The 14,044-nt window shown below is 42.3% G+C and overlaps 1 protein-coding gene across 1 annotated transcript; it reads right to left on the minus strand.

The window, feature by feature from the left end:
* Positions 1-6,342: 6,342 nt before the first annotated feature.
* si:dkey-29p10.4 (E3 ubiquitin/ISG15 ligase TRIM25) lies at positions 6,343-12,919 on the minus strand. The gene is made up of 7 exons (XM_037107307.1): positions 12,589-12,919; positions 10,247-11,184; positions 10,031-10,126; positions 8,518-8,766; positions 8,400-8,422; positions 7,657-7,811; positions 6,343-7,486 (listed from the first exon to the last, which is right to left on the minus strand). The coding sequence occupies exons 1-7, from the start codon at positions 12,836-12,838 to the stop codon at positions 6,942-6,944; spliced, it is 2,256 nt and encodes a 751-aa protein (XP_036963202.1). The 5' UTR covers positions 12,839-12,919; the 3' UTR covers positions 6,343-6,941.
* Positions 12,920-14,044: the final 1,125 nt, after the last annotated feature.

Consider the following 14,044-nt stretch of genomic DNA (forward strand, 5'->3'; position numbering starts at 1 on the left):
GAAAATCACTGAATCCGGAGGCTTCTATTTTCCCTGACTGAATGTTTAATTCCCTCATCTTTGAGTATGGCCCTGCACTTCATCAGCCAGTCACGTGATCTATGGTATAAATTCAGTCACTTCCCCTGAAGCATAAGGTCACACATTAAGAGAAGCTTTGAATTCCACAAGACATTTTCTGGAGCTTCACCCTCCTCAGACAGGGTGCATGCTAACGCTTCCATCTTAGCAGCTGCAATGAAGATTTAAGCTTTAAAAAGGGTGAAACTAAAGTCTTTTTACATCAAGTCAGGATCTCAGGAGGCTTCCGGACACGTGAAACTAATACATATTTTTTGCTGGTCCTTTTTTAATGTGAATTTTTTATTATTATTTTTTTTAAATTTCTGGGTGAACTTATCCTTTAAAAAAATAAAGGGATTGAAAAACAGAGGGTGAGATGAATTTGCCACTTTAGGTTCAGCAGGTTTTTGTTCAAATGATATTTGGAATCTTTTGAGAACATTATATAATTTGGTTAAAGGATGCATGTCTTTAGGTAAACGGTAAATGGATTTTGATATAAATAAGGATTACCCATAAATATTAGAAGATGGAAGAGACTGGAGTCTGCTGTGTTATAAAAAAAAGAAAATTAAAACATCAAAAAACAGAAAACGAGACTGAATGTGTTCAGAATTGTACCACAACGTGTGACTCAACCTATCATCCACTGACGGGGTAAGGCTGAATAAATAAACAATCTCAGAATATTCTGAGGTCGGTTGTGGTGATGTTTGTGTTGTACTTTGTGTAAGACTTGTTTTCTCATGAGAGCCATAATCCCCTCAGCGAACATGTCCTTGACCAAGACACTGAATCCCCGCCGCTTCCTGAGGCTCCGTCTCTGCCACTGACCCTGCACTCTGACCTGCCTGCGGAGGGGCCAAGCGAAAAGAGCAGGAGGGCGGACAAATAAATATATAAATGCTAAAGACGCTGCTGACATTCGGAGAGATGACAGAAAGGGAAGGGAGGGGGTGGTGGTGGTGGTGATGGTGGTGGTGGTGGTGGGGGGCAGTATGTGGGATGGAGGAAGAGGCGGAGACGGACAGGCACCATCCAGCTGACAATAGAGAGCGCTTGAAATAGATGCTGCTGCAATTTTAGCCTCATCCTAATGTGCTGATGTGTTAGATTGACAAAAGGGCAACGCCGCCAAGTAACAGCCAGGGACGGACAATTAGACACCGATATAGAATATAACTGTGCCATTAAATCACACAATAAGCTTCAAAATGCTTTATTTTCTTTTCGTGCGTTTAGAAATTGCACATTTTCCACTAAACACTGTAACCACACGAGACAGAGCAGTCACCAGAACACATGTACGCTGTGTCAGATAATGACGGAGAGGGCCAGGGATAGACCTGCTTCATGGAAAGTCATGAGGTGTTTTCCACAGAGCAGTCGGGAGTAAATTGAATTGCCTGGGGAGAAGTGAAGGAAAAGAATAGGCATGTCACTCAACAATAGGCCCATCACCTCTTCTTCCTCGGATTTCCACAGGCTGTTCCAGGCCTGGCAGGTGACTGGGTCAGACACGTGAGACTCTCTCCCAGCTCACCTGAGCTCGCCAACTGTTGCCATGCCTACGGGGGGGTGACGGATGTGTGTGTGTGTGTGTGTGTGTGTGTGTGTAGACTGTGCCAACACCTGGTGATACTCACACAGCATTCCTTCCTCTCCTTCCTGCTGCTGTCAGACCAAAGACCACACACCAAAGCAGCTCAGTCCACTCGTGTGCAATATCAGTGTATACTAAACTGTGCAACAATGCCTGCACTTATTTATTATTTCTTGCTTTTTTTTTAATTGATGCTTCTTACTATCATGTGATCCCATTCTCATCCCCTTTAGTTTACTTTAGGTTCAATTTTCATTTTTTCTCTTGCTACATGGCTGTGTTTGTGCTCTGGTTAGGTTTAGACAGGAAAACTACTTGGTTAGCTTCAGGATAACATCATATTTTGGGTTACAATACTGTGAATGCTGGTAAGGTAATAAACATTTAATTTGCATGTTATACAACATGTTTTGTCGACATATCACTACAATACGTATCCTCCGACACATACAAATTTGAACACGTGTGGTTTGCAAGAAACATTAATGCAAACATTTTATCCTGGTGACTGGGTTGGTACTTGTGAATGCGTTTGCATGTATTAATCATCTTTTGTTAGCCATATGTGAGCAGATTGTAATGTGGCATGAAAAATTAGACCTTCCCCGACTCTCTCCTGGCTGCCTATACAAAATCCTGGACAATTTTTTAAAGTTGTTCAATGCTGCTGGACTGTTTCTTTGTGGACGACTGGGGTTGGATTTTCCATGAACGTACAAAGGATGTGAACATGATGCTTTGTCTCAGTGACTCTCTCCACTCCGCTAACACAGAGGCTACACAGAGCCTCTTTCTAAAGTATAATATTACTAAAATCAAATCTAAGACTTTCTGAGAGCGTGCAGACACCTTGTGTAACTGATAATTACATGTGCAGGCTGTGAAAGGATCCGGGTCCTTCTTTGGCCTACATATTTGTTTTGAAGAAATAGTCAAGAAATGTTTTTTTCTAATCCAGATGGTTTTACAAATTTTGAAAATTTCAATGAAATGTGGTGCAAAACTAGGACCACGGCCTTCACAAACAGATGACATCACCCCAAATAATTATCCAGAGAGACGGGTGGCTTAACCCTCTAGTGACGCCAAAAGAGCACAACACAGTTGAATAAAAGCATTTACTTCCATTGATTGTCGTCGAACACAGTCTGGAACTTGAGCTGTGAGGTAATTGTCTGTGCTCTAATGTGGGCCTGTGCTCATTAGAAAGGCATATACTCATTAACAGTGTGACAGGACGACATCTTCCTCCAGAGAGGGCAGAAATCATCTTGCAGTCCACTTAGCCAGCTTGCCAGCAGGCAGCGGAGGAGTTCCTGCTCATGCATAACAAACGCGTTGACCGCAACCCTCCGCTCTGAGAGGTCGAACAGTTGCCATCCTTTTTTTTTTATGAACAATTTATTGATACTTAACTACTGAAGTTTACGCATGGGGATACAAACCTCTTTAAAAAGAGAATTGGATATCTGTTAGTATCCTAGCAGCAGATCACAGGAGGCCCTCTGTGTGCTCCAGCGTTATTATCTCCAGACAAAAGTGACACTACATATTTATCCAGGCATATCATCAACAAATCCAACAGAAAAAACAACACTGGCTATGATTTTATCCCACAGAGAAGTACTGATATCGCTCAACATAGCTCTTAAAAAAAGACACCTAAAAGACCCGTCAGTGTTGTACGGGTGACATACTGAAAAACTGACTGACTGGGTCTTGTTGGTTGCCTATAATCACGACATTTTGTGAGCTGAACGGGCTCAGATCAGCGCGTTTGGCTGACCTCGACCCAGGAGGTAAAGTTTGACTCTGGGCCAGATTTTCACATGGAAGAATGGGGAGTGAATTGGCGTCTGTTCCAAGCCCGGGAGCAAAACTGCAGTCATTGCTGAGCAGTCACCATTACCTCCAGAAAAATACAGAAAATGAGGCTTTGATGGTCAGCGGCCTGCATCAAACGGTGCAGTATATCGAAATCTCAAAGCAAGCGCGAAATCGCTTAACCTGACACGAGGTCAGCGACGAAATAGAAAGAAGCTCCAACCGGAGAAGAGTGACATTTTGTGGCATTAAGGCCACAGAAGCCTGAGTAGGAGGCTCGCTGCCAACCATCTGCTCGAACATCTCTGACCTCTGCAATTTTCATGTCACTCCGCTTTCCATCCTGACGACAATGATGAGAGATAAAAGCACGCAATCTAAAGGAGAGTGCTGCCTCGTAAGGCAAATGAGACCCACTTGCCCTACTTACCGCGCTGCTCTGAGAAGAAAAGGCCTTTGCCGCACGAACAAATGAGATGAACGTAGGACTAGCCTTTATAGTTGGATGAGCTCAGACGCTCCTTGATTAAGTATTGATTTTAAAAGCAAAGAGCACCCTGTATTGCCTGGCCCTCTCCTCCTAATCTCTCTGTTTATTTGCCTTTGAGAGCAGCACGGGAATTGAATAATATGTTACCGTAAATCAACCTGTTATTCCCCCACAGAAGCTTACTGTCGCTGTAACTGCCATGCCTCTGACACGGTAATTTAGGGATTTGACTCTTTGCACATCCCTCTTAGACACAGTGCATCTCTCCACAGCGGGACAAGAAGTCCGTAGGGGGGCGTCTTATCACGTCAGGACATTCTGACAAGCAGATACCTTCGGGGACTCTTGGGCTCACTAATGAAGACTCTGCACCTTTATTTAGTGACGCCCCATTAGCCAATGTACAGTAGCTGTCTAGAGCTCAGTGCTTCATCACCTACATTTTATTCCCTAATAAATATGTGACAAATTGTTCCCTGCCGACATCCTATAAGTCATTAGCTCGTTTAATTTACTGGTAACACGTCTGGAGGAAGCCTGTACGAGCCCATCTGACTTAGAGAGAGAGAATACTGGACGGACAGCGAGAGTGGGGAATTTAATCATCCTGACTGTTAAAGCTCCCCTCGTCAAAGACATGTCTAGTATCCTGCTTTCGTGAAGAGAGAAAGAAAAGACAACCCGCGGAGGATTCCTGACTACCTCTCTCGACTGTCCTGTTGCTGCAAGCGCGACTGTTGCCATGGTCGACTGGCGCACCTGTGTGGCTGCAAGTGTGTCTGAAATGATGCCAAATGAAGGCCTGTCAGAAAGAAGGCGGACATTCTGGTGATATTAGTTTCGAGCTATGAGAAAATAATTGCAGGTGTTGGACGGACCTTACAAAGCCCTCGTGCACAAGCTCAATAAGACTTTTTATTCGGTCCTGTTCAGAAGTACTTCAAGTGCATTCATTACTGTCGTTCCTACGGATTTTAACCCCTATGAACGCTGCCAGTTCTACATTGGTAATTTAGCTTATTGTGATATTATTTATGGTATCTTCTAATGCTTAATATCCCTGAAACCAGTACAACCTAAGCTTAAAGGATGTTTAAGTCAATAAACAATTACAAATGATTAAAGTATTGAAATTTTGTCAAAAACCTTCATCAAATCTTTATCGAATAAAACAGAAATCCAACAGATTTCAAAAACCCTCCAACTCACCCAAAATCTGTACAACCTAAGATAAAAGATTATATAAGTCAATAAACAATAAGTGTTAAAATATGTAATAAATGTGTACCAAGGAGTTTTTTCATCTAAAGTAGAAACTGTACTGCAGTTTTAGTTTTTGCTGATTGTGATGTCATCTCTTGGAGTATCTTCATATGCTCAGTATGCTCACAACTACAACATACACTACACTCAAAACTACCACTTCTCTCAGTGCCTCGCTGACAGCCATCAACCTGCTTCCCACGTAGCCTATTGACTGCTACTTAATTAGCCCAAAAGTTTGGCCCAACCTTGATCCACAGCCAGCTGTCCCTTGACCTCCGGCATGCAGGTGCTCTACCAGCCATCCAGGAGTTTATATAAAAAGCCACTTTGATCCCTCTCAGTGACGTCAGCCACACAGACTGCCGTCAGAATAAATGAGCCTCAGAGCTCACATGGAGTAGGGTCATTTAACAACAGCAGCGACCCGTGGTGCTGTAAGGAGTTTGTGCCAAAGGCAGTGTTTGTTGTCGGTAAAGCTCTCATGCTGTGGGGGCAAAAGTTCGAAGGTAGCGACTGTCACCAGATGGGTGAAAATACACTATGCATTTACACACCTGTGTTTAGGTATCAACAAACAGGAAGTATGAAGGAAAGACGTAATGCTGGTTTTCCTTTGCTTTTGAATCTTTAACATTTTATTGTGAGTGAAAGAGGTTTCAAAAAGGGGATATAAAGCACATTTTAACACTATCAATACAGAAACATGATACAAATCTACTCTTTACTGATCTGCACTGATAGCTTCGCTCAAATGTAAAAACTTGCTCATTTGTTCACTGACATCCTAAAATCAAAAACATATAAAAGTTAAAATCCTGATACCAAAAAATTGACCACTGTTTAAAATGTTGCAGCATGATAAGTTTACAATGATCTGCCTTTCTGGTATGGTACAATTCCAGTTATATCATATAAAAAAAAATCACATTTAAGTATAGCATTATGAACAGTGCATGACAGAAGTATAATCCCAGAGAAGTTAACAAATCGACACATTTGAAATGATGCTGATGACATGATATTAACAAATACAACCGTGATTCCAAAAAAGTAGGGACACTGTTGGGGTTTTTTGATTTGGGCCATGTTAAGCCCAGGATGGACCCTCTCTGAGGTGAACACACAACTTTTCCTGATTTTGCTGCTCCATATTTAAAGCTTTTAAATAACTAGATAACAAAAGGACTTTTGTGAGAAACATTTAAGGGAAATTAATCAGATTACATGCCACCAGATTAGTGGATTTTCTTAGCAGTTACTTTTTGGTAGTGCCGCAGAAGCAGCAGAATTTACAGTTGCTTCTTAGACCATTAAACAAGACAAGCACATCATTAGATACAGACACACCTTCATGAGGTCGCCCTGTTGAAATGGCAATGCAAATCCCTTCTGCACTGACATGCCAAGTAAAACTGAAAAATCTTTCTCTAGAAAACACTGCTGCTCTGACATTTGCTGATCTATTTTTTGATTAAACTCTTTGAAAAAAAGTACAAAAACAATCTGAATAATATTTTACTTCATCAACTTCAATATATGCTGATTCTGACATTCTGTTTGCAAATGATTGCATTCCCCTTTTATTTACATCTTACACAGCATCCCAACTTTTTTGGAATCTGGGTTATGAAAAGGCACAGCACTTTCATGTATTCTCTAATATTCAGCAGAACTGACATGCCAGCATTTTATGGTTTATGACTGGAACAGATCACAGATGGCCAGGTGTGTTTTAGACACAGACAAGGCTGGGTAAAGAGGATCAGCAAACCTGTGCTTGAAGGAATGCATTAAAGCTAGACTGCCCCCTGGTGCCACATTAAAGAATGATAAAATACCCTCTTCAAAGTCGAGGAACACTCCAACCTTCTGCAGCTGGTCTGCATCCACAGGAGCTGCCACCTTGTTATGCAGAGCTTCCACCTTCTTTCTGTCACAGGCCAGGCACCAGGAAAAGGAGTTGAATCCCAGACGAGAGTTATCCTTCTGTCCTTTCCTCTCCATCTGACCCTCACACAGCCCCACCTTCCAGCGGCCCTCATCCACAGCCACATTTACTTCCCAGTACCAGCGACCCCCCTCCAGGGCGCAGGAGGCCAGGACCTGTGGGAAGGAGCTGAAGCGAGCCTCATGGTCTGTGTAGGCCTGCTGGAATTCGCTGTAGGTCACCTTTCTGTTGTTATCAGACAGGTGCAGCTTGGGATGGGCTGTATCTGCATCCAAGGAGGGGACGCTACCATCTGAACACAGGAAAGGAAATTAAAGGAGAATTTAGATGACAGCATTAAGACTTATCGATTGTGCCACATTTGGGCCTACAGGATGTCTTTAGTCATTAATTTAATTAGCTGCGATTCATCCCTGAAAGGAAAATAAACAGGCGTCGGTATAAATAAAACACTCCACTCACAGAGCAGTCTGTAGAGGTCTCTGTCTTTTCCTGGCATGGTGATAACAACCGTGTCCAACCGTTTCTCGGTCCACTGCTGCAGACATCTCAGCCGGGCTCGGTCTACTTCCTCTGGAGCCACAAACTGGTCCACGCAGTTCCCCATGTGACTAGCCCTGGTGAAGGAGAGCAGAGTGAGTAATAGAGCAGAAAGACCTACCTGCTAAACTTAAATTAATATGAGTAGTTTCATATGGAGACAAAACTAGTAAAGGGCTGGTTCACCAAAATGACAATAACCTATTTTTGTCTAACCTCTTGTGGTTGATAATTTTGGTCCCATCTCTGAGATTTATGCATCAACCCAAACACATAAATGTTAATAGTAGTTTTGTTTGTGGGCTGTAATGTAATATATCAATTTTTTTATTCTATTTTATCGTTTATTGTCAAATCACACAGTACTCTGATAACGTCACTCATGTAGAAAGAAATACAGAAGAAAGTAGTTCCAGGAAAATATATTCACAGCGAGGTCTGTAGATTATGAAGAGGAACAGAGGCACTGACTTAGATGTCTCATAATCTTTATAACACCACTGCGAAAAGGTGAGAAAATATGTTTATTTGTATGTAAGTGCGAACTGACCCATAAGATGTTACAGGCTGTCTACTGAAGCAATGCTTTGTTGGTGACTAATTTAGGTGTCGACATTTAAAACAAATACCAACTTTACATGCAAGTAGGTTGAAATTCAACTTACAGTTGGGTAGTTTTGCTGTATTCCTGTCATGGGAGACAAAGACATTTCCTTGTGTTAATGTTCAGTAAAACTTTTTTCTAAATCAACAAAAATGTCCGTCTCCTAACAGCATACACACCATAATGAAAGCCTGGTCCTGAATGCGTTTGTCTCCCTTGGCATCAGCTAGCCCCTCCAGCGTGTGGAGGCCCTGCTGGATGGACTGCAGGGAGCTCCTGAGGTGGCCGAGTTTCTCCTCTAGCCCCCCCAGAACCCTGCTCTCCTCCTTCGTCACACACTGAAGAGCCGATTGCTCCTCCTGCTCCAGGGCCTCTCTGATGGCTCCGTACTGCTGCAGCACCCCTGCTCGGGCCTCACTTAAAACCACCTGGATGGATACAGTATAAATCCATGTCATGTGATGCAATCATATTGATTACTAAAAGTCTGTTCTGACGGCAGTAAAAAGACTCTTATGTTCAGTAATTGGTCTTCCATGCAACCAACATTACATAAAGGTGAAAATCTGAATTTAAGATTATGTTCTCTCAAGCAAAACAACTCAAGACGTGCAGTGGAGATCGCTATACATCAACTTAAAAATAAGTTGGCTACCTTTTTATCAAATTCCACTCTTTTTTTGAGGACTAAGCATGCAATGAGAACAAGTCTTCAAAGCCTTGATACAAAGAATATCTTATCCATTTGAAGCTAATCAAACATAATTGTAAGAAATAACCTAAAAAAAGTTTATCTGTCACACTGGCGGCACTTTCAAGGCCTTAGAATCATTAGCTTATAGGCTAAGCAATAATAAAAGTTAGTGATATTCACTAAAGTCACAAACCTAGACCTTCATGAATAAATGATAAGCTGTACATACAACAAAGAGAATCAGCATCCTGTTGCCAGGACTGAAAATTCTTATACCACAATTCTAAGTAAAGCTGCAATAATTGTCGATCAAACTATCAGGCACCAGAGGAAAATTAGTTTCCTCCTATTAAGTTGATTAATGAATATTTCATGTCGATTTTTATGGAAAAATGTCAAACATTAGCTGGTTACAGCTTCATAAATGAAAGGATTTTCTTTTCTTTTCTTTGTCTTTTATGATAATAAATTAATGAGATGCCTGCATGGAGCCAAAAGGATACTAAAAGACAACTCCCAACCAGCCACAGTTGGTTCACTAGGCTGCCATCTGACAAAACATATGGAAGCATCAGCTGCTGTGCCACCAGACTACGGAGCAGCATAATTCCTCAGGCTGTGAGACTACTCAAGTCATCATTATCAGTCCACTCTATCAAAAAGTTGTTTTTTTTTTACTTTGATGTAGCATAAAAGGACTTAACCTGAGTGTCATTTTGCAACCCTGTTGTTGTATAATGGTCCAAGGTTTATTTATTTGAGTCTTTTGGACTTTGGACTGCTGGTTGATCAAATTCAAAGTCATCAATTTGGACTTTGGAAAATTGTGGGGAGCATTTTTTTCAATGTTTTGACATTGTATAGAAGAAAAATTTAACTGTAAAATAATCTGCTGGTTACTTGATAATGAAAATAATCTATAGTTGCAGCACTAATTCTAAGCAATTAATCTAAAAAAATGAATGCCTTATTGGGAACTATGGAGTCAACGCTCTTACTTTGAAGGTCTCTTTCTTCTGCGTGAGTTCAGTCACTCTGTTCTTCATTTGCTCTTCAGCCTCCTGAAGTTGTTTGATCTCTTCTTTTAGGTTCCCCTGTGGAAAAATGTTGAAAATCACTTGTTTATTGCCAAGGGTGTGTTAACATCTCTCTCAACTTTAACATAAAGTACTGTATATGTACAGTATATATGGTGCTGCAAAGTCACCACTTACCCTGAGCTCTCTCTCTGCCTCCCTGATGCTGATGCAGACATGGTCTCGATGAGAGCCGATGACAGTACACACTGTGCACACACACACTCCACACTGTCGGCAGTAGATTCGGTTTATCTCCTGGTGCTCCTGACACCTCCAGGTAGAAATGTCCTCCAATGGAGGGACCAGGGTGTGATTCTGAAAGACAGGAGATTCCAGGTGTGGACGCAGGTGTTCTTTACACATGGAAGCTCCGCAAACAAGACAAGTCTTCACAGCAGACTGATACTCAGTTTTAGGGCAGTAATGGCAGGGTACGGGGCAGGTACTTTTGTTCTCCGACCGGTGGAAGACTCCAAAACGTGTTGGGGATCCTGATGCAGCTGCAGGATATTTGGTGGTCATCGTAGGAGGCTTATCTTTACCTGGAGTTGAAGCCCCAGGAAAGGACTTGGCAGGTAATTCACGTGTCTTTGCAGCTGCATATTCTTCTGTCACTTGTGCATCTTTCTTGGGGGTTGGAGGAGGAGGTGCATCACATAGATCTACTTCATCAGAGCTGTCAGAGTCATCCAACATGACAACTTTTTTGTATTTATGCTCATTCTGCTGGACTGGGACGTCACGTTCACCTTCAGGTGCTGCTTTGTTGTTTCTGGAGGATGTTGCATCACTTCGCTCAGACTGAGTAGATTCTGGGTTCACTATCTCCATAGATGTCTCCACAGTAGACGACTGCGTGGGTTTATCTGAGATGGAGTTTGAGAATGAAGTGGTTGGGGTCTCGGTGTCATTGGACCGCTCACTGGATCGGGGCACTTCCACGGTTGATCGCTTTGTGTCAGGTTGCTCTGCTGCGGGTGTGCTGGCCTTTCTCTTCCCAAGAAGTCGGCTGGTGATTGAGGGCCTCCTCAATGCTGGATCAGATGTGTTTCCCTCATTGTTACTGGATGCACCTTTTAAAATAGAATACAAAAAAGGAAAACGGGTCAGAGAGAATGTTGACTTAGCACAAAAAAACACTTGCTGGCTGCCTTTTGCTTATCTTGTCTACACAGTTTTACTGCCCAGCTTTCAATTTTGGTGGGTCAAACGGTGCCTATCTGGGTTGTCTGATGTAATATGAGTTATTATGATGTCTTATAAGCCAAGGCTACAACAACAAGATGATTAATAGATTTTTTGATGAAAGGAAATTAGTGTGCCAACTATTTTGATAATTAATCATTCCTTTAAAGCATTTTGCTGAGCAAACATTTCTAATATTTGCGCAATGTGAGGACTTGCTGCTGTTTCTTGCCAGTTATGATAGTATATGGGGAGTCATTTTGGGAGTGAAGCTTTGGAGTACTGGTTGAACAAAAAAAGATTTGAATATGAATGAAGAATATGGATTTTCTTCAGCTGATACCAATAACCTATGATTGCCCACATCTCATGGCCGACGCCGATAACATAACTGATTATTTCAAATTTTGGTAAAAGGTCATAACAGATACTTTCTGCACATTTGATGGTAATAAAAACTAAGATGTCCACCAACAATGACAAGAACATGTTTATCGCTTTAGTCTATACTGCGTGCTGTCATGAGCATGACAAAAGCTATCTGCACTTGTTCATTCTCTCCTTCAGTGTATATTGGTGGTATCTCAGTGTGTAGATGATCAATATTTTTGTTTTGGTCCAGTATGTAGTATTTCGTTCATCACTACATTTGAAGACTTTTTTTTTTGTTTTGAGCTCTGGGACATTGTAATGAGCATTTTCACTTCTTGTTGTTATTAACATGTAATAGACTGAACGATTGAGCAATTAATCATACACTCATTATGAACACAGATACTGATGCTGGGCATCATCAGCTGTAAAGTACTATATAAAGAGGAAAGTGTGTTGATGATTTATGCCAAAAAGGACAAGTAACGTTACATGAGTACATGACGTGCAGTGGTCGACCTTTGCCCTTACGGATTATATCAAACCCCAAACTTTGGGCGTATTTACCTATTAACAGTAGACAAACATAGGGCACCACTGCTGTAATACTGAGAAAGCGCTGCCTTAAAAAAAAAAATAAACGAACGTTCTCAATATGTGAACGTTATGCTAAAGAGTTAAGGACGAGGGAGGAAGTTTTGTCAGGATGCCAGATAACGACAAATAATCAAACAGCTACAGAATCACGTTAGCTAGCATTAGCACCAACCTTAATATGAAGCACTAAGTTAGCCCGGGACGGTTTAAATATCTTACCACGTGAGAGTGAGCACACGAACGTTAGCTAGCTAAGTTTGCTACACTTTCATGTGTTCGGCCACTTTTCAGTCCAACATTAACAGCGCGTAGTTTGTATTTACCTGCGCTGCTCGGAGGCTGAGCACGCTGACTGTTGATGTGCGGCCGTATCAAGCTGCGGTCAAACGGCAGAGTCTGGTACACCGTCTTACACCTCCACTCCGGACAGTGGTACGGCCCGTTCGGGGCGACGCTCCACAAGTCCCCGATACATCGTTGGCAGAAGCGGTGGTTGCACTTCAGGGTGACGGGGGACCCTGTCAGCTCGTTGCACAGAGGACACCTCGCCGGAGTGTCCAACGATGCACCCATTTTGTTTTGGCTGATGTTTAGTTTCTGTTTCCGCGATGACAGGCAGCGGAGGCGGAGCTAGACGTTTTGAATCCCGCTCCTCCTCCCCCCCGCGGTGCACGTCTTAAAGGTACAGTCCAGTTAAAGAGAGGAGGAGGAAGTGTCCATTGATCAATTTACAGAAAGCCTGCATAGTAATTGTGTAGTAAGACACTTAGCGGTGGTGACATTTAAGTCATGTAAGTGCAGCGTAGTCAGTTTATAGCCTAACGTTAGCTTTTTACTTCTAGCGATTCAATTTATGTTTCGTTAATAGGGGTGTCACAATTCTCCAAATCCGTGATTCGATTCAATTTTCGATTCTAAGGTCACGGTTCAATTCGATTCTAAATTTTTACATTTATTTATTTATTTTTAAAGCACAGGTTTCTATGCCGTTTTTAGACATGACTTTTATGCAATATAATATCTGACCTTTGTTCGCAATGTACCACACGACATTGTCAAATTTAAAACTTTTATTAACAACATGATGTAACAGTAACTTATATCTTCAGTCAATTGGAAACTTAAACAAAACAACCTGCCATCTAGTGTCTGCAGAGCATGCAAACTGTGGCATTTCTATCAACATAACTCACTGGAAATCCAAAATACTTCCACAGCTGTGACTTCAGTGAAAGAGGAGGGGGTTCAAGTTCTGTCTATGGGTCTCCAGGTGTCATTGTGTAAGAGTGGCGGAACCCCTTTCAGGAATATAGGGCGGTGCGTGAGGTGTGTGCGTAAAGTTCGTAAGGTGTGAGTGGGCGAGCGAGCGAGAGTGAGGGAGCGTGCGTGTGTGCAGACAGTGAATGAATGGGAGAGGAAGGAGAAGCCAAAGGAGTAGCAGTAGTAGCGACAGCAATAAAGAGTACAATATAGTTTGGCTGTGAATACAGGTGACGGCTAGTTACAGCAAAGCCCCCCCAAGCTCCCTGGTATTATTTCCCGACCAGTTTAACACGTGAAAGCGTTTCACCTCGAAGGTAAACACAAACCTCGGCCCTGGAGGAAATCATCTCTCCTGTTCTTCCCGACCATGGTCCAGGAGCCGAACAGGAATGGTGTAACACCATGCTGTTGTTTGGCTGGCTGTTGCTAATAGCTACTGTCTTAGCTCGTAGCTAAGTTAGAGGAGGTTGACTCGCAGCACTTCAACACTTACTGTGTGGGTTTTTTTCTGGTTGG

This window comes from Acanthopagrus latus, chromosome 8 (genome assembly GCF_904848185.1).
Source record: "Acanthopagrus latus isolate v.2019 chromosome 8, fAcaLat1.1, whole genome shotgun sequence".
NCBI lineage: Eukaryota > Metazoa > Chordata > Actinopteri > Spariformes > Sparidae > Acanthopagrus > Acanthopagrus latus.